General features: G+C 38.7%; 1 protein-coding gene across 1 annotated transcript in view; it reads left to right on the forward strand.

Moving 5' to 3' along the window:
- The window catches only part of KIF15 (kinesin family member 15), a 63,946-nt gene extending 47,656 nt beyond the window's left edge, over positions 1–16,290 (forward strand). The window contains exons 27-35 of the mRNA XM_069088331.1: positions 3,044–3,190; positions 3,689–3,790; positions 4,317–4,481; positions 9,749–9,858; positions 10,845–10,920; positions 12,415–12,452; positions 14,669–14,834; positions 15,087–15,218; positions 15,542–16,290. Of these exons, the coding sequence (XP_068944432.1) occupies positions 3,044–3,190; positions 3,689–3,790; positions 4,317–4,481; positions 9,749–9,858; positions 10,845–10,920; positions 12,415–12,452; positions 14,669–14,834; positions 15,087–15,218; positions 15,542–15,607 (1,002 nt within the window). The 3' untranslated portion in view covers positions 15,608–16,290. The remainder of the gene's footprint in view (positions 1–3,043; positions 3,191–3,688; positions 3,791–4,316; positions 4,482–9,748; positions 9,859–10,844; positions 10,921–12,414; positions 12,453–14,668; positions 14,835–15,086; positions 15,219–15,541) is intronic.
- Positions 16,291–20,808: the final 4,518 nt, after the last annotated feature.

A 20,808-nucleotide genomic window follows, 5' to 3' on the forward strand; every position in this document is an offset into this window, starting at 1 on the left:
AATCCCATAACAACTCTTTGAGGGTGATGCTATTATGCCTACCTCAGGGTTGCTCATCAAGTGAGTGTCTGAGGCCAGATTTGAACCTGTTTTTCTTGCCTCCAGCACTCTTATCCCCTATATCACCTAAGACTTAGACTTGACTAGAAAGAGGCCGTGATTGACACTAGTTAAATTTCAGTGTTGTGGTGAGGTCAGAAACTAGAGGGTTCTAAGTAGATGGTAAGGAAAGAGAACATGTTTTAAATCACTCAAGGAATTTGGCCAACGACTCAGGACTGTTGGGTCAGACTTACAGGAAGACAGATGTTGGATAAATATAAGGAAAATAGAGACTAAAGCTTGGAGAGTTGAAAGAGGTGGCACCAGGATCAAATCAGGGTTAGTGATTTTGGAGAGAAGGAGGTATTTCGATTTGTGGAATAGGATTGACAAAGACAAGGGAAAATATATATGTTCAATATATATTTAAATATATGTTCAAATATACTGATAGCAGCTCTTTTTGTGGTGGCAAAGAATTAGAAATTGAGGAGAGGCCCACCAATTGGGTAATGGCCAAAGAAGTTGTGGTATATGATTGTGATGGAATACTATAGTGCTATAAGAAATAGCAAGGGGGGTGGTTTCAGAAAAACCTGGAAGGGCTCATGGTTTGATGCAAAGTGAAGTGAGCAGAGCCAGGAGAACATTGTACATAAAAACAGCAATAATGTAATGATGATCAACTGTGGGAGCTTTAGCCACTCTGACCAAGTCAAAGACGATTCCAGTGGACCCATGATGAAAAATGCTGTCAGTCTCCAGAGAGAGAATTGCTGAACTCTGAGTACAGATGGAAGCATACTTTTTTCACTCTTGTCTCTTATTTTTTCTTATTTATTTGAAGGGGAGGGGTTTTTTTTACCTGTTTTTGCAACATGGCTGATATGGAAATTTTTTATAAATTGATTTTTTATAGAAATTTTTTTTTAAAAAGCAACATTCTCCCCTTAGGCTTTTTGGCTAGTTTCTGAATTACTTTTGAAGAGGTTTGGGGTACTGATATGGTTTAAGAGTGCTGGGGCGCAGAGAATGCGTATGAAGAGTTGCCTGGAACAAATTCACACACTGAAGCCTTCTTTCAGTCAAGTGGCAAAAGTTTTATTGCAGTTTCGGTAGTAGTGGGTGAAGTTCCTTTCAGGAATCTGCAAGTTAATGGGTATGAATCTAAAGATTATATAGAAAAGGGGCAGGGAAAGGAATGTTAAGGATACTAATTAGGTAATGCAGGGGGTCCAGGTGTCTTTGGGAGCAGGTGTCAGTGATTTGTGGATGGGAAAATATAGGGAATCTGCAGAGATAACTTTGTTGATACCAGACATTGAGGGAGAAAAGACAGGTTTTTTTTTTGTTTAGTTGCCAGAGGCATGAACCTTGGGGATCTAATGTCAAGAGAGTCCTTGGGCCATCCAGCAACAAAAATCCTTGAGCCAGACACCCCTGTGTCTGTTTTGTTAAGAGAATGTGTTCTGCAACAAGGGAAAATTTTCTCACAGGGTGGTGGGTGGGAGTGGGGCAGTTAATTAGACATAGTCTTAAGGGTTTGGGGGATCAGGTCCCACCATCCCATCACCTTGAGATAATTTTCTGTTATTTATCTCTAGCATAGCTGTTAATTGCATTCTATTCTGTCATATCCTTTTTTCTTCTGGTTTTTTATTTCTAGGATTTTTGTTACTTGTTTTCTTTTAAAACTCAAATAACATCAAAGAAATAACCTGGTGAAAAGAGCACTATATTCACTCAGAGCAAAGTTCTAGCCCTGGTCTTGCTTCTCGTGACCTTGAACAAGTGACTTCTCTTTAGACTTCAGTTTCCCCATGAGTCAAACAAGGGGTTGGGCTCAATGATACCGTAGTTCTAAACTCTGAGCTCTCCACTGGATGGTGCTCTCAGAATGAGTCACTAAATGTGAGCTCTCGAAGGGGCTCACATGAGGTCCAGACCTCGTTTTTTTTACTGTCTACATAACCTCAACTAAACTTTTACTAAATGCTAATTGACTATCTGAAATGCCACAAGTAATGTCAAGAAAAAGAAAGCATTCCTTGATTTTAGTTAAGAGAAAGAGAATTGTACTGGATTTTAAGCAAGCTCTCCTGTACTACCTCAAGCCTAATTTGAAACTTAGCTCTTTCAACCCTGGGTTCCAGAGCAGGTTGTAGTTTCAGGAGACAATTTGGTGGGTTCATGCTTCCTCACAGGAGAAAAGCCCCATGTGAAGTTCTGTCCGGTCCTGCCCTTGATCACATTTTTTAAGCAAGAGCTTTAAAAAGTGAGGAAGCACAAATAGAAATGGTGATGTCAGTTGGGCTGCCCTCAGGCTTATCGTTCTGCTATTACTTCTCTGGTCTTAACCTGCAAGAATTAGGCTTCCTTCTCTTCTCCATTAGCTAAGGTTTGTTTTTGTGACTGACTTTAAAACCTTTTTAAAAGCTGATATTGGGGCAGCTAGGTGATGCAGTGAGTAAGAGCACCAGCCCCGGAGTCGGGAGGACCCGGGATTGGTTCTGGCCTCAGACACTTAACACCCACACAGAAGAACTGGCCATGTAACCTTGGGCAAGTTACTTAACTCCAGTTGCTTTAAAAAAAAAAAGCTGATATTAAAATTTTTTAAGCTGAATGCTATGTAATTATATTAACCAGTCTTCTCCATGAAGAAGAGATGAGAAAATGTACCCTCTCCTTTGCAGAGATACAGGACTATGGATATGGGACATTTTATATACTACCAGCCTCAATAGATGGATTGTTTAGTTTTTCATCTTTTTTCTTCTCTGTTACATGGAGTCGCACCCTGACAAGGGAAGTGGGAAGGGATGTATTAAGGAAAAAAATAGCTTAAAAATGGCATCACATCAGTGAAAAATTTACGGTGATATTTAATTTTAATTTTTTGAATTGAATATATGAAGTAATGATTACTGACTCCTTGTAGTGTTGGCACAAATAACATTGCATCTTTCTTTTGGGGTTGGTGGGTATTATCTTCTAACAGAGAGACATGTTGTGTGAAGATCTGGCTCATGCCACTGACCAGCTAAACAAATTAACAGAAGCCTCTAAAAAGCATTCTGTGTTGCTTCAGTCTGCCCAGGAAGAGCTTGCAAAGAAAGAAGATTTCATTCAGGAACTTCAGGAACAGGTAACTTAGAGGAGGCTATCTCTGCAAGAAATTTAAATGAAATAATAATTTAAATTTGGCTAATTCACACAAGCTTCAGGGACATGCTAGCCTTTTAGATAATCTGTAGGAAATTATTAAATAAAATTGGACAATGTTGAATTTTGAATCTTCAGGAGCATAGGTATCTTCTCATATAAAGGCAACTCTGTTCTTGCTTAAATAACTTGACAATGAGTAGATAAAAGATTTATTCATTTAGTGGATAATAATAAGGTTCAGAAAAAAACATAATTTCAGCTAACTTCTATTGGAATAAGCCATGTGGTAGGAACAGCAACTCTGTTAGGATTTTGGACTTTTGTGAAAGAATATGGGGTATTTGACATTTTGTTCCGTTTCAAATTGTGAAATGTTCAAGCCAGAAGAATTTTCACATCCTTTAAAAAGCTTTTATTTTCTTTGTGGACGTGAAACTTGTATTGTTTTCAAAGTTAATATTTTATTTTATTTTCATAGCTAAGCCAAAAAGTTAAAGAATTGGAGCAGAAGAAGAATGCATATAGTTTGAAAATGAGACACCTAGAATGTGTGATGGATTCTGCTTCTGCATTTCCACAGGTACTTTTAGAACCACAATTCTGTTTTCAAACTGAAGTAATAGCTTCAGAGATGACAAAAGTGCCCATTTGAAAATTATAGTTAGAAAAGATCTTTATTAATTGTTTAACACAACTAAGAGACAGTACAGAAAAGTGCTAAATTCAGAGGCTACGTCAGTCTAAAGTCCTGCCTCCTGACAGTCAGTAACTGTGTGCTGTTGGGAAAGGCACTTAACCTCCTTCATCTTCAGTTTCTTTATCTATAAAATAGGCATAGTTATGCCTATAGAATTTGCCTTGCAAGGTTGATATGAGGTTAAAGTGAAATAGTGTTTATAAAATGTTTTGCAACTTTGAAACAACATGTATCATTAACTAATGAAAGTATTCTTTCTCTGTGCCTTTTGGCTAATAGAACAAACTCTTCTTTAGATTTTTAAGTGGAAGACAATAACCAATAAAACATTTTCAGGTATGTTGTGCTAGTGCAGTTAAAATTAAATCTTTGTTAAAATTAAGAATTAAAAATCTACTGTATCTTGCAGAGTCCTAAAACTCCACCAAATTTTCAAGCAAATCTGGCAAAGCTTCTAGAAACACAAGAACAAGAAATAGAAGACAGAAGAGCCTCCACGATCTCCTTACAGCATCTTGTGACAAAATTGAATGAAGAGAGGAATATCAAAAATAGTGAAATCCTTAGAATGAAGGTACTTGTCCTTTCCTATTAAACAGCACATGGGTCATCCTTGGAGAGCAGAATGACAGCTTGCCTTTCTATGTACTCCATGTTTACAGCCCTGTGAGGGAGGGAGGGAGTTTGAGTATCACCCCAAGAAGGTGATGGTGCTCATCTCTTCTGTAGATGTATAGTATATACTGCTCTTCTATACTAGACTACTAACGAAACAAGACAGGAAGATGAGAGCTCGGGGCTATGTGACTGGGAAATATGGAGGTCTTCACTGACCCTGAAGAGAACAGTTTCCATAGAACAATGGAGGCAAAAGCCAGATTACAAGGAGTTGAGTGGGGAGTGAATTGGGAAAGAGTCTGGATACCAGCTTCAGGGGATAAACTGGATCAAGAGAAAAGGTTTGTTTTTAGAGTATTGGAGACCTGAGCATCCTTGAAAGCAGGGGACAGGGAGAGACTAAAGAATGGGTTGGGACCTTGTTGTGTTGTTTGAATAAGATGCCAAAGGGAGGGTTTCAGCTTTGACAAGGAGGAGGCCCACTCATTCCTTGGAGTCAGAGGGAAAGAAGAGGCAAGAATGGAAACAGGCCTAAGATTTTAAGATAGCGAGGAGGAGAATTAGGGGAGCTTGTGCTAGATGGTTCTTTCAATAAAATAGTCAAGATCGTCTAGTAAGGGAGATGGTTTTAAAAGGTTTAGAATAAAATTTTTAGAGGATTATTGAGCAGTGATAAATGCCTAGGTTACATACATTTGCTGGGTATGCACATGGGTCCTTGACTTCCTCTAGCAGTCCAGCAGCATTCTGCTTGGCAAAATTGAAAGTGAAAAAGGTTATTGGGCTATCCGTAATTAAATAGTCATAAGAAATGAAAATACATTGAGAGTAGTAATTCTTCATGACTTAATGGTCTGCGCTATAAAATGTATCATACTTGGGTGCTCATTAAGAATTGAGGATAGGGTGAGGATAAGTTTTGAGAAAACATAGAATACCACAACATTTTCTGTTATTTTTTCTGTTCCACGAACATTTAATAAGTGCCTCCTGTGAACAAGACACTGTGCTAACTCTTGGGGATGAAAAGATGAGAAACAGCAGAATCCCTGCCCTTAAGAAGCTTACAATCGTGGCCAGGCCTGCCTGTACAACATTTGGCCTGTATGCTGCTTGCAGTCTGCCAACAGATTTCGGGTGATCTGTGAAAAATGTCAATGCCATAAATTGTGCGGGCCTGATCTAGGCAGATGAATGAAAACAATTAAATATAACCCTGCTTTGGGTCATGATGAAAATATTTTATACTCAGTCAATTATCTGTGAGAGCAGTGGGGCATATGGATAAAGGGCAGCCTTGGAGTCATGATGACAAGTCTCACAGCTGGCAGTTACTGGCCCCAGAAGTCCGGGCAGCCATGTAACCTCTTAGTACCCCCAGCAGTTCTTTAGAATTATAAATTGCAAAGCAGTTGCCAATATACCATGCTCAAAAGGGTTTGCTTGTTGTGAGTTCCCTGTGCTTATGAAATAACAAGTAAATTCTAAAGAAAAAAAGGAAGGTAATTCTTAATGCACTTATTCAGTGCTACTTTGTTCTCAAGTTGCTTCATGGGTGTTACTCCCAATTAGCTAGAAGAGGGAATGTGTCCTGTGCTTATTTTGTATTTTCCCACAATGCTCAAAATTACATATTTGGTTCTCTGGAAGTTACTATTAGTTAGCTTATCAGATGTTTCTGTAAACAGAAGTGAAAGGTGTGGTTCTTTTTATTACTATTAAACTTTTTTTTTCTTATTGAATTTTGTGTTCCAAACTCTTCCTCCCTCCCGCACTCTTCCCCATACACTAAGAAGGGAGCAATATCATATCAGTTATACATTTGAAATCATGAAAAACATAATTCCAAAAACAAAAATTTTAAAAGTGAGAAGAATATACTTCAGTTTATACCGAGAGTTCATCAGTTCTCTCTTTGAAAGTAGATGATATTTTTTCTCATTTAAGTCCTTTGGAATTGTCTTGGATCATTGTACTGCTCAGAGTAGCCAAGTCTTTCACATTTGATCATCATTACAACATTGCTGTTATTGAGCACAATGATCTCCTGGTTCTTCTCACTTCACTTTGCATCAGTTCATATATGTCTAGCCATATTTTTCCATAACCACTCCCCCTCTTCATTTCTTATACCACAGTACTTTCCATCACAATCATATGCTACAACTTGTTCAGTCATTCCCCAATTGATGAGCATGCCCTCAATTTCCAATTTGTTGCCATTACAAAAAGAGCTACTATAAATATCTATGTACGTATGGGTCCTTTTCCTTTTTCTTTGATCTCTTTGGGAATAGACCTAGTAGTGGTATTGCTGGGTCACAGATTTATAGCCCTTTGGGCACATTTCCAAATTTTTCTCCAGAATGGTTGGATCAGTTCACTTCTCCACCACCAGTTTATTAGTGTGTCTGTATTCCCTCATCCCCTCCAGCATTTGTCATTTCTAATAGGTGCAAGATGGTACCTCTGTTTTTAAAATTTGCCTTTAATCACTAGTGATTTAGAGCATTTTTTCATATGACTATAGATAGTTTTGCTTTCTTCTTCTGAAAACTGCCTGTTTATATCCTTTGATTGTTTATCATTTGGGGAATGGCTCTTATTTTTATAAATTTGACTCAATTCTATACTTAGTATATGTTTGAGAAGTCAGGTCTTTATCAGAAACTTAATGTAAAAATTTTTAATATTACTTCACTGTCTATAGTGCCTTTTAGCAAAATGTAGTTCCCCTGATTATCTCTTTTAATTAAGTCTGTTTTTGTTTTATGACTTAGATTGTGACTGCTACCCCTGCTTTTTTATTTCAGTGAAAGCGTATTAGTTTCTGCTCCAGCTCTTTATTTTAATACTGTGTGTATCTTTGTGTTTCAAGGGAGTTTCTCGTAAGCATCGTATTGTTGGATTCTGTCTTGTAGGTGAGCTCATGCCCTATCACATTCATAGTTACAATTCCTGCTTATTTCCCTCTATCCCATTAATGCTTTGTTCCTTCTTTCTTTCTGTTTGTCCTGTCCCTTCTGAGGCTATTTTGCTTCTAACCGTTGCCTTCCTTCCTCTAAACTCACTTTTATCATGCCCTGCTCCTTTCTCTTATTCCCTTCCCCTTCTGTTTCCCTGTTGAGTAAGGAATATTTCTGTACACAATCGTGTGTGTGTGTGTGTGTGTGTGTGTGTGTGTGTGTGTGTGTGTGTGTGGAGAGAGGTTTCCCACTTTGAACCAATTCTGATAAAAGTGAGTTTTAAGCATTACCTACCACCACCACCACCCCCATTCTCCTTTCCGTTGTATGCCTCTTTTATGTGAAATTTTCCCCATTCTACCTTTCCTTCCTCCTTCTCCTAGTACATCTCTTTCTTACCCCTTCATTTTTATTGGAAATCATTCAAACCTAACTCACACCCATGCTCTCTATGTAAACTCCCTTTAATCACCCTAATAATGATAACATTCTAAAGAGTTATGTGTATTATCTTCCCATGTAGAAATATAAATTGTTTGATTTTATTGACTCCCGTATGATTATTCTTTCATGTTTACTTTTTTTTGCTTTTCTTGAGTCTTGTGTTTGAATGTCAGATTTTCTCTTCAACTCTGGTCTTTTCACCAGTAATGCTTATAAGTCTCTATTTCATTAAACATTCTTTTTTTTTCCCCTGAAGGATTATATTTAGTTTTACTGGTAGGTTATTCTTGGTTCTAATCAGCTCCCTTACCTCCCAGAGTATCATATTCCAAGCTCTCTGCTTCTTTCACACGGAAGCTGCTCAATCCAGTGTGATTCTGACTGTGACTATACAACATTTGAATTACTCCTTTCTGGAATTTGGCTATAATATTCTGGGGAATTTTCATTTTGGGATCTCTTTCAGGAAGTGATTGGTGTATTCTATCAATTGCTCTTTTGCCCTCTAAGATACTGCAACAGTTTTCCCTGATAATTTTTTGAAATATGATGTCTAGGCTCTTTATTTGGTCACAGCTTTTCAATAGTCCAATAATTCTGAAATTATCTCTCAACCTATTTTCCAGGTCAGTTGTTTTTCCAATGAGATATTTCATATTTTCTTCTATTTTTTTTTTCATTCTTTTGACCCTGTTTTATTGTTTCTTGATGTCTCATGGAGTCATTCATTTTCACTTGCCCAGTTTTTATTTTTAAGGAATTAGTAATGTCAGTAAATTTTTGTGCCTCCTTTTCCATTTGACCTATTCTGCTTCTTAAAGAGTTCTTTTTTGGGTCACTTCTGTTTTTTAAGGCGTTATTTTCTTCAGCATTTTTATGTGCCTCTTTTATCAAACTGTTAATTTTCTTTTCTTAAGTTTCTTACATTACTTTCGTTTCTTTTCCTGTATCACTCTTAGCCTTTTCTTCAACTCTTCCAGGAATTCTTGTAGGGCTTAGGTCCAATTAGCAATTTTCTTTAAGATTTTTAAAATTTTTTCATAATGTTGTTCCTGCCACCATAGTAACTTTTTATGGTCAAATTCTTTCTAAATTATTTATTGAATTTCCAGCCTACTTCCTGCCATTGAACTTTATGTCAAAATCTGGTTGTGCTTGTTGTTGGGGGTTACAAGGCATTGTCCCAAGCTTTAGGCTTTTTTGTGCTGCTGTTTTCAGAACTTGATCAGGGGATCTATAAGCTTTGGGTGCTTCCAAGGTGGTGTGATCCTGGGAGAAGTATGGTCACTGCTGTTCTAAGCTGTGCTCTAGTCTTTACCAAGGGAAGGGCCTTGGTCTTCTATAGCTGCACATGCTAGTGCTTCTCTTTGCCTTAGAATTGTAACCAAAACCCCTGCTCCCTTTTAATTGACCACCAGTCTTCCTCTCTGCCCTGGAACTGCAACCTAGAACTGCATATGGTCAGTAGTTGCCGATCATTGCCAACTCTGGCTGGCCAGTGCCAACAAAGGATCCCCTTTAATCTCATTCTAACCAGTCCTCTGGGCTGAGAACTCCTGCAGCTGCTGCTGCTGTGGCTGTGTATGGAGGCTCTGCACAGGATGTGTTACAGGTGTTACAGATTTCTCTTGCCTACCTCTTTAAGTTTTCTAAGGCTGTGAAAATATTTCACCACAACTTTTCACTCCAAAATTTGATCTGAGGCATTCTTCTAAAGTTGTTTGAAGGGTGGTGTTGGGAGAGTTCACCTGGGTGACTGTACCTAACCTGCCATCTTGGCTCTGCCTGAAAGGTGTGTTTTATATGTCTTTAGGAACAGTTATGTGAATTAGAAAACACACGCCTAGAACTTCAGCAGTTGGCAGAGACCAATCAAAGCCTACAGAGCCAACTTGATGATGTTAAGAGACAAAAGAAAAGCAGGTAAGAAAAAGTACACAAAACCCTATAGTCTGCTTGCTTGTTAGTTGTGATTATTTAAAGAATGAAGGCTTTTTCCATAGGAAACTTTAATTCTCTTGCCTGTGAGCAGTAGTTAATAAGGTTTAGCAGTTCCCAAAGTTTTCTTAGTAAGTACTTTCTTTGTAGTACTTGGAAATTATTTTTTTTTAAAGCAATCAGGGTTAAGTAACTTGCTCAAGGTTACACGGCCAGTTATTTCTGGGTGTGGTGCTGAGTATCTGAGCCCGGATTTGATCCCCAGGTCATCCCGACACTGGAGCCAGTGCTCTTACTCGCTGAGCCACCTGGCCACCCCTGTACTTGGAAATTATTGAAACATGTTTGCTGCTAATATGAATTTTAAATTTAGTTGTTATTAATGAGAGAAAATCTGATGTATTAACAAGAAGAACCGTTTTTGGAGTCAGAAACCCATAAGTTCCAGTTCTTTCTCCTTGCATATATGTTGTATGACCATAGACCAGGGGTGGGGAACCTGGGGTCTCAAGGCCACATGTGGCCCTCTAGGTGCTCAAGTGCAGCCCTTTAATGGAATCCAAACTTCACAGAACAAATCCCCTTAATAAACAGATTTGTTCTGGAAAACTTGGACTCAGTCAAAAGCTGCACTGAAGGACATAGAAGGCCACGTGTCGCCTCTTGGCTGGAATATTCCCCCCTCACCCCCAGCCATAGACCAATTACTTAACCTCTCAGTATGCTGGGTTATTTGGTAAGACTACAAGTTACAGATGAGTTGCTCATCTGCCTTTGTGAGGAAATTTGAATACTAGAGAATCCTCCACACTAACTGAATCATGGGTCAAGACCTTCCTCCCACCCTTCCACTCATAAAATTGTCACTGATGGTCTTAATAATTGAGTAATAAGCAGTTTTGATTTTGGGAAGTATATAAAATTATACTTTATGAATTTTTTTCTGTATTTTTTGTTATTTCTTTACATAGTGATCAAGAATATCCAGATATTCATCAGTTGAAAAAAGAACAAGAAAAGGAAATTGCTAAAGAAAGACTTGCTAAGGTATGTTCCTGGTCTTTTTAAGATAGAGGAAAAGAAATCCAAAAATCCACTTTCTTATTTATGTAAACATGTTTGTTGCTTTTACTCGGTATTAGAAAGTTGTTTTTCCTGCATATTAACTACTAATTGCTAACTCTTAAAAAAAATCTTTACTGAACTCCACTTTGATTTCACCCCCACCTGCTCTCTAAAATTAACTGCAGAAATTTGGGACAGTGGCAGAGACAATTAGAAATTATTTCTTGTGGAAAAGCATGGTGGATCAATCCTAACAGCATATTACATAGTACAATCTTAACAGCATGATGTAGAATAAAAGCCCAGTCTTAAACAGCAGCAATATAGATATAGAAAATTACTTCAGTCATAGACAGTAGGATCCAGAATAAAGCAGGGAGTTATCCTGCCATATTCTACTCTGGTATTACCTCACTGGGAATGTTATGTCCTGTTATGGAAGCCACATTTCTTAAGGGACGAATATAAAGTAGAGGGTGTCTAGAGAAAGACAGTAAGGATATAGATTTGAAGCCATGCTATGATGTCTTGTAAAGGATCTGATTCTTGGTCCTAGAGGACACAGTGTAAGAGAGCAGAAATTACACAGGCAGGTCTATCTCAGCATACTTAGAAATGCCCACAGATGAAATGGACTGTCTCACGGGCAGTGAAGTGAGGACCCCAAAGGCCCTCAGATAGATAGAGGCTGGATAGATGGCTCTTTGTTGGAAAGGCCGTCGTGGGCATGACTCATGATTTGTGCAAGAGGTAGAGTAGAAGACTTGAAGTCCTTTCCCTTTCCTTGTCTATATTTTCATGGTTATGATTAAAATGCCTTTATTTTTGGTACCACTTCTGGGATATGATGTAGTAGTCATTTCAGACCATTTAAAATTTAGTATTGATAAACTGTCTTGATTATAAGCAAGCCGTGAGCACTCGCAATGATCACAACGATAAAAGGGTTGTTGGACATGTTGTATAAGGTTTTTTTTTCAGGTATGGGTTAGACTAGATAGCCACAGAGGGCCCTTTCAGTTCTCCATTCTGTGAGTTCCACGTTTTTGAAGTAAAGATTTAATATTTCTTTTGGATTCAATCAAGAATCAAATATTTATTAAGCACTTAATATATGCAGAGTCCTATGCTAAGCTCTGAAAAAAGTGAAAACAGCCCCTTCTTCAGGAACTTCTATTCTAATGGTGGAGATGAGTACAAACAGGGCATGGTCAGAAGAGAAGAAGGGAGCAAATAGAGGAAGAAATTGATCATTCAGTTACTTGCTATTTTTTGTCTTCCTGCAGGTAAATAGCACTGTTAATTGTAGTACGCCCTCAGGGAATGATAGTGTCTAACAGAGCAAAGACTGCTTTCATTTTCACTATTAGGGACAAGGTAGACTGTTAAGTTTTTCTGTCTTTTTAAAAAAATTATCTTAAACAAGTCTTTAGAAACTTAACCAAAGTAATATGTTTCCATTTTGGTCTTATACAGAATGAAGCAATTGAAGAAATGCTGAAAATAAAAGCAGAGTAAGTTAAATATTATTTCATGATTTTAAAACTTAATTCTTCTAAATCTTTGCTTATTTCCATTCTCCAATCATAAAGGAGGAAGCATTTGTTAGATTGATAAGGTATAAACTTTGGGACTACTGCAACGTTTTTGTGTAATAAAAAATTTCAGATTTTTTAACATAAAATGCTTACTTAAGTGACTAAAGAGGATTGTTGCATAATTATACATATGTATTTATATTACATATATATTTTATGTAATATTCTTGCACAGTAAAAGTAGAGGGGTATACACCAGTGGTTTTTTTCTGTTTTTACTAGTGAGAAAGACTAAGATTTAGTGTCCAATTAAAAACGGGAAGATTGTTCATTGATGTGAGAGTTTAAAAAGCTTGGGGAAGTGTCTCTTCATTCTAGTCACTTGCTGTTTGTATTTAGAAAAATAAAAATCAAACCTTTTCTAAGTTGACTTATCAGCCTTGGTATGAAAGGGATTTTTTTATTCTAAAGGAACACTTAACACTTGGCTCTCAAATGCCCTCCTATAGCAGTAGCATCTTAAACTCCTTTTCACTCCCTCCCTCTCACCTGTTCCTGAGCCTTCAAATGACATTATAAATTAGGTTACTGTTAGAATGGTTTCCTGTAGACCAGAGATGTCAAACATGCAACCCACACCAGAACCTGATTAAAATGTAATTGGGGAATATTTAATCAAGTAAAAGAATACATTAGAACATAGTTAATGTTTATATGTGGTTTTCTAATTCAGTATATAGCCCAACGGGATCCTTAAGTATGATCTGGTGTCTCCCATTTCTGTTTGAGTGTGAAACCTCTAGAGTACCCGTGCCTTTGGTGTGTGGGTGAATTCTCATTATCTTCAATCAGTTTCACAGAATTTCAGTTTTTCTGTATCTTGGCTAACATTCAGTACTAAGATTTCTCTGTCTGCTATGGATAAAATAGATTTGGGGGAGGAAGAAAACCTGTACTTCTTCAGCACATAGCCCTAGAAATGGACTTTTGTTGACTAGAATTCACTTGTACTTGGCACTAAGTGATTTACTTCTCTGGGCCTTCATTTCCTAATCTGTAAGCAGTTGGACTAGAAGATCTCTAAGACTGCTTCCAGCTCAGAATCCTGTGGTCTAGAACATATTAGCACAAAATGTAGAAAATAGCTGCCTGCTGAGGTATACCTTTCCTAAATGCCAGAGGAGTTATTTATTATTTAATGTGACAGAATGAAAAATCCTATACATGGCATGAGAAAGTTCAGCTTTGTGTTTTAAGTGGCTTAAAGAATTACTGTGAGAAGCAGAGCCTAAAAGAGCCATAGACCAGCTTTCTCCTACCCCAGGACCCATTTTGAATGTTGTCTACCTCCTAGAAATTGTTGTTTTTGTATTCAGGCGACTGACAGTGTTCTATCACTTGTAGTGGTGGGGATAGTAGGATTTTGTTTTCCTTTGTGTTGTTTCTGACTAGACTGAAACCACATGAATTTCTATTGCCAAAAAGAAATCCTCTTGTGTACAGCAAGGGAGAAACCCAAAGATCAGGTAAACAAGTTAAACGTTTTATGTTTTACAAATCAGGGGTCATTTTTGCTATTAAAAAAGTGCCTGGGGGCGGCCGGGTGGCACAGTGAATAGAGCACCGGCCCTGGAGTCAGGAGGACGTAAGTTCAAATCCACCCGCAGACACTTGACACATTTACTGGCCGTGTGACTTTGGGCAAATCACTTAACCCCAATTGCCCTCCAAAAAAAATGCTTGTACTAATAAAACTATATCTTGGGATGGATGGATTAAGCATTTATGGTGCTTACTGTGCACATGGAGGTGATATTGGATTATTGGAGGATATTCCAAGAGAATGTTGTCAGCTTTCATGGCTCTAGCAAGCTGGAAAAGCTCAGTCAGGTCTAGGCCTACTAATTAACTCTGCTTAAGGACCAGTGTTTCAAGGTCTTCACCAGAGCTTTGAACAATCATAATGTTTTTATCAGCCATAACAGTTCATGAATATCTTAAGTTATATTTAGAAGAGTTATCAAAGAAATCACAGGTGCCTGAAGTAAGCAAGGATCTTCCCTATACATTCCTTGTGATTGGCTCAATATAGAGTTCCCTTTGAGGATTAGACCTTCGAGGGGAACTCGCACATAAATACTGTTTAATATTTCTGACATCACACCTATCTATAAAATTACATTTGTCTTTAGATTAAAAGAAGTCAAAGAAATCCTTACAGGCAGAGAGATCGACTGGATTAAAATGATGGAGGAAGTAGAACGGACAAGAGCTCTGGAATCAAAAGCCTTCCAGGAGAAGGAACAGTTGAGATCCAAGCTGGAAGAACTCTATGAAGAAAAAGACAAATTTTTACAGGTTTGGATTGGTTTGGTTCAGTATTGTCTGGGTCACTTGTATTTGTAGAATTCAACTGTACAAAAGTCTCAGTTTATGATGTTCATTTTTCCATGGTTAGAGATTACTGCAGCCCTTGTAATAAATAAAGCCTAATGATTAAAGACCCTACCCATATTTTGTGCTTCTCCCAGTGAAATGCTCTTCACGATTCTCTGGAAGCAAAAATGACAGCACAAAAACCACTTCTCATCTTTGCTCCTTTTATTACAGGAGACTAACATGCTAAGGAAGCAGGTGGAGTTTCTTGCAGAAGAGAATGGAAAATTAGTAGGTCACACAAATCCAAATCAGAAGATTCAATATCTGGTGAAACTGAAGAAAGACAATGCCAGACTCACTGAAGTAGGTTTTAATGTTGAGATCATTAATACACTGATTTTCTTAAATTTGATCAGAATTCTGATATAAACTAAAAAATCCAACTCACTTCAACACATTTAAAAATGAGTAAGTTTTATTAGGTCCTTGCCATACTGTACCACAAATATGCCTATCTAATTTATTTAGTTATCATAACTATCAGGCATTTAACTTTAATTGTACTAACAAGTAGTTTGAAGAACTGAAAGGATTGGTAATTCTGATTTAATATTTTAGGAAATTTAATGATACCCAAAACATAGGTAGTTTGATAATTAGAGCTTTATTTTTTATTCTCTTTGCAGGAAGCTGAAAAATTACGTGTTGAAAATGTCTTCTTAAAAGAAAGCAGAAAATATGACATTTGTTGAGATTCTAGTCAAATCCCTTAAAAGTCATCATGATTTCGGTGTCTGTTTCCTTTGTCATAGAAAATGAAGTGGCAGCTCAAAGTGTAATGGAACATTTTGTCTCCCTGTAATTAACATCTTTCTGACGCCATTCCAATTCCCACATCTCAAGGTTCCTGGAAAAGACCGTCCAGCTGCAAAAGCTGGAGATGGTTGATTGGTTTGTTTGTATGGTTCGTCTTGTTCTGTTTTGAAAATAAAATCCAGCCTGTGACTCTGGTTTACGTAGCAGCTCTGGTGCTACCATGACTTTTCATTCTCTTTGAGGATGCGCCTCAGTGTTACTGAGCTCTATTTCTTGCCATTATTCTTCCCTGCTCTTTTCTATACTATTTGTCCTATGAATGTTCAAAAGCAGCTTTCCTGATTACTTACTTTAGCATCATATTCTGTTTTTAGAGACTCCTCTGGTGTTATTGGGCCAAACATTTGCCATGTTTATAAATTTGATGAGATTTTTAATACTGTATGGTCCGTTGAGCAGAAAATACTTGTTCTAAGGGGTGCAGTGAATAGAGCGCCACCAGCCCTGGAGTCAGGAGGACCTGAGTTCAGATCCAGTCCTCAGACACTTAACACAAAAACTAGCCGTGTGACCTTGGGCAAGTCACGTAACTCCAATTGCCTTCCAAAAAAAAAGAAAATACTTGCTCTAGCACTATGTACTAGCAAAGTGTGTCTGGCAAAACGTAATAAATAAAATTTTGTAAATGTTTGTACTTTTCACAATTATCTGGGAATAAAATAATTTCGAAGATGGTGCCTGACAACAGCTTAGAGAATGGGGGGGAGATTGGGAAAGACTTTTTACAACTAATGTCTCTGATAAAGGCCTCATTTCTAAAATATACAGAGAATTGAGGCAAATCTATAAGAATACAAGTCATTCCCCAATTGATAAATGGTCAAAGGATATGAACAGGCAGTTTTCAGAGGAAGAAATTAAAGATATATAAGCATATGAAAAAAAGCTCTAAATCACTATTGATTAGAGAAATGCAAATCAAAACAACTCTGAGGTACCACATCTCACCAGTCAGATTGGCTAAGATGACAAAACAGGAAAATGATAAATGCTGGAGAGGATGTGGAAAAATTGGAACACTGATATATTGCTGGTGGAGTTGTGAACTGATCCAATCATTCTGGAAAGCAATCTGGAATTATGCCCAAAGGGCTATAAGTAATTTCATATCTTTGACCCAGCAATACCACTTCTAGGGTTGTATCCCAAAAAGATCACAGAAGCAGGAGGAAAACCCATATGTACAAAAATATTTATAGCAGCTCTTTTTGTGGTGGCAAAGAATTGGAAATTAAGGGGATGTCCATCAATTGGGGAATGGCTAAACAAGTTGTGGTAAGTCAACTCCAAAAGACTCATGATGGAGAGAGATGTCTACATTCAGAAAAAGAACAGAGTGAATGCAGATTGAAGCAAATTACCTGCTCTCTTTCTTTTTCTTGTTTGGTTTGGTTTCCTCTTCCCCATTGTTCATTCCATCCAGTGCAATCCTTCAATACCTGAACAATGTCTAATGTGAAAGTATCTGCAAATCCTATACCTGATTTTATACCACCATGGGGGGGGGGGGGGGTGGAGAAAATTTGAAACTCAAAAGAACTGGGAAACTGAATCTTGTAAACTCAAAGTAAAAGAACAAATTAATAAAGACAAATAAATATTTTACTATCTTGGGGGGAAAGTGCTTTTCTCTCCCAAAATCCAAATTTCTGCCTTTTAAAGAATTTCTCACATATGAATTAGAACCACTTGGTTGATACTCTAATGTGTCTAATGTGGAAACAAATTTTCTGAGTCAGAGTAACTTTTATTTCTTCCCTTTGGGGGGTAACTTATCCTGTCCTCTTTTGAATGGAAACATCTTGGATCTTTTTTTACTTGTTCCAATTATAGGTCTCTTACTGAGACATTTTATATAAAAGATGGGTGTGCAGTATGCACATGTGTTGTTTTCCTCAAACATGTAGTTCTGTGATTCATATGGTTAAAACTGTGAAATATAGTCAGAGACCTGGAGTGATGGACATATTCATCCTGCCACCTTTTGTCTGGGGATAGAGCCTTAAAGAGGCATGGTGAATTCCAGGGTGGGGCCTTATGGGGCTCCCTCTTGCCTGGAGCAGACCCTTGGAGGTTTCCTGGTTTGATTCTCCTAGTGCAGCTCTGTGGGTCTGCAATATGTATACATTACAGAACCAAGCATGACTTCCAAAGATTCAGCTCCTCAGGATTCACTTTATTCATCCTCAAGCTTTGGTGCATGAAATCCCAGAAATCAGGCCTTGTACCTATTGCCGGACTCAGCAGGAAAGGACAGCAGACCCTAGATTTACCTACTGGCCCAAAAGTGGATAGAACACCAGGACAGAAGAGCACCTGAAGAAAAGAATAATGATGAAATACTTCTTTACCAGCAAATTCCTCATTTGTGTTTGTTTCATGTCTTTTAGATGATAATTGTTCTGAAATCTCAGGTTAGAATTGAAAATAAAGTTTATATCAATGGATTTTGTAAGGATTTTGTTGCTAATGCTTCTTATTTCTCAAGTGCACACAGTTTGCACGTCTGGGAACAATTACAAGAAAGATGTAAGCTCTGTATTTACCAAATGGGTCGTCCCTACACAGGTGATTCCATAGAGATGTGTCTTCTTGCCCCTAGTCTTTCACCTGAATGCTCTGAGCTGGAAGTCCCACCGGCATCTCAAACAGCGTATTAAAAAGACAAATCGCCCTGGCCCTGTTACAAACCCACCCCTCTTCCAACCCTCCCTTTCTGTCAGGGCAGCACCCATCCATCTACGAGTAGGGGCGCTTTGCTTTCGTCCTCCCTCTCACCCAGCATAGCCAGTCGTCGCCAGCCCTTTCATTTCCTCCTCTTCAGTATCTCTTACATTCTTCCCTTTCTGTTCAAAAATGGATCAGCTAATGGTCTGCCTGCTCTAGGTCTCTTCATTCCCTATAGCGGACATCCGACCACGTCACGGCCATATTTGTCCAACCCCAGTGCCTCCCCTGTCGCCTCTGGGATTAAATATAAATTCCTGACATTCAAGTATTTTTCATAACCTGGTTCCAACTTGCGCAGCCACAATACAAACTACAGTTAATTCCGCTATAACACAACATACACGTTCCTAAAAATCACCCCCCAATAGAAAACGGCCCAAGGGAAAAGGGGAGTTAGAGACCATACTCCAGTACTTTGTTAGTGACACATAAGAAAAAGTAGGAACCTAAAAAAGCAGTAGTACAGTTTTATACATGTTAAATGATGAAGAAATACTTAGATGTTTAATGTGTTGAGTGGGAAGAGTTGCAACAACCACATTGGACTGCAACTCCAGGCTGCCTTGGAGGGAGGAGGGGGAGGTCATCCCAGTACTCTGCCCACAACTCCACGGCACCAGAAAAGCCCTTAACCTTGAAAAATACCTTTGTGCTTGTGAAGTGGTGTCCTGTGGGCTGTAGCTTTTGAGTTATTGTAGTAGTGGAAGGAAGGCTATCTGTAAATTTTTTTTTTTAATTTTAAGCAATCAGGGTTAAGTAACTTGCTCAAGGTTACACCTCTGGGTGTGGTGCTGAGTGTCTGAACCCGGGATTCGATCTCCAGGTCATCCCAACACTGGAGCTGGTGCTCTTACTCGCTGAGCCACCCGGCCACCCCTAAGCAATTAGGGTTAAGTAACTTGCTCAAGGTTACACCTCTGGGTGTGGTGCTGAGTGTCTGAGCCCGGGATTCGATCTCCAGGTCATCCCAACACTGGAGCTGGTGCTCTTACTCGCTGAGCCACCTGGCCACCCCTAAGCAATTGGGGTTAAGTAACTTGCTCAAGATTACAGGGCCAGGTGTTTCTGGGTGGGTGCTAAGTGTCTGACCCCGGGATTCGATCCCCAGGTCATCCTGACACTGGAGCCAGCGTTCTTACTCGCTGTGGTACCTGGCCGCCCCTCGCTTTTTTCTTTTAATATTCCCAGCACTTGATGCCTAATGCATAGATGCTAATGTTTATCAACTTCAGAAGTAAATTAGAAAGTTGAATTATAGGGGCAGCCAAGTGGCTCAGCAAGTAAAAGCACCGGCTCCAGTGTCAGGATGATCTGGATCAAATCTCGGCTCAGATACTTAGCACCACACCCAGAAATAAGTGGCCATGTAACCTTGAGCAAGTTACTTAACTCCTATTGCTTTAAAAAAAATTGAATTATGCTCAAATTGTGCTCTAATGCATCATCAACTGTGTTTGTCTTTTCAAAACAAGTGTTGTGACAGAGCTGGCTTCCTCACATGTGATGCTACTCCCACATCCATCCTTGCCTTTGGATTGGCAATCCCACAGGCCTAGAATGTCTTAATGCTTCACCTCCACATCATGGAATTTCTGACTTCCTTCAAGGTTTCAGCTCAAGCAATACCTAAATGAAGCATTTATTTTGCATGTTGCATATAGAGGCAGGAAAACTAGGGTTCAAGTTATTCCTCAGGCAGCAGCTCTTTATCAAGTCCCTTAAACGTCCAGAAAAGGGGTCAACAGCTTTTTGGAATGGCATTTATTGTACATTTGCTATAGAACATATGCATTTGTTGTACCTGCATTATTGTACGTTATTAATGAATTATGTTTATTCTATATAATATAATATAAACTATATATTCCTATATGAAATAACCACCTATGTGCCAATTTAATATAGCAGTAGCACTAGTAGAATGGTGGGATCAAGAAAGGCGCTATGTAGAGGTCAGATTGTGAAGGGCAGTCAGTACTAAATGAGAAATCTAGTTTGCTGTGGAAGCAATAAGGAGCCCGTGAAGTATTTGCAGATACTTAGGTGGTCAAACCTGTCTTAGCAACAGTTTGAGCAGCTGTGGAAGATGAATGAGGAGGAAAAGACTGTAGTTAAATTAAAATCAAAACCAAATAGAAGCCTACTGGCAGAGTGACAGGAGAAGTGTTTGATTAAAGGCTCCCCCGTGGCTCTGGGTCGGTGGTCCTGGGTCCGACACTGAGGCTGCCTTGCCTCCTGCATTCCCAGGATGCTCAGAGGTGGGAGCAGGAGCATCCTTCCCCTTGCTCCTCCTATACAGAGCTGCGGGGGGGGGGGGGGGGGGGGGGGGGGGGGGGGGGGGGGGGGG

The sequence above is a fragment of the Petaurus breviceps genome, unplaced genomic scaffold (assembly GCF_028583685.1).
Source record: "Petaurus breviceps papuanus isolate PSGF00001 unplaced genomic scaffold, PetGlider_PUasm1.0 185, whole genome shotgun sequence".
NCBI lineage: Eukaryota > Metazoa > Chordata > Mammalia > Diprotodontia > Petauridae > Petaurus > Petaurus breviceps.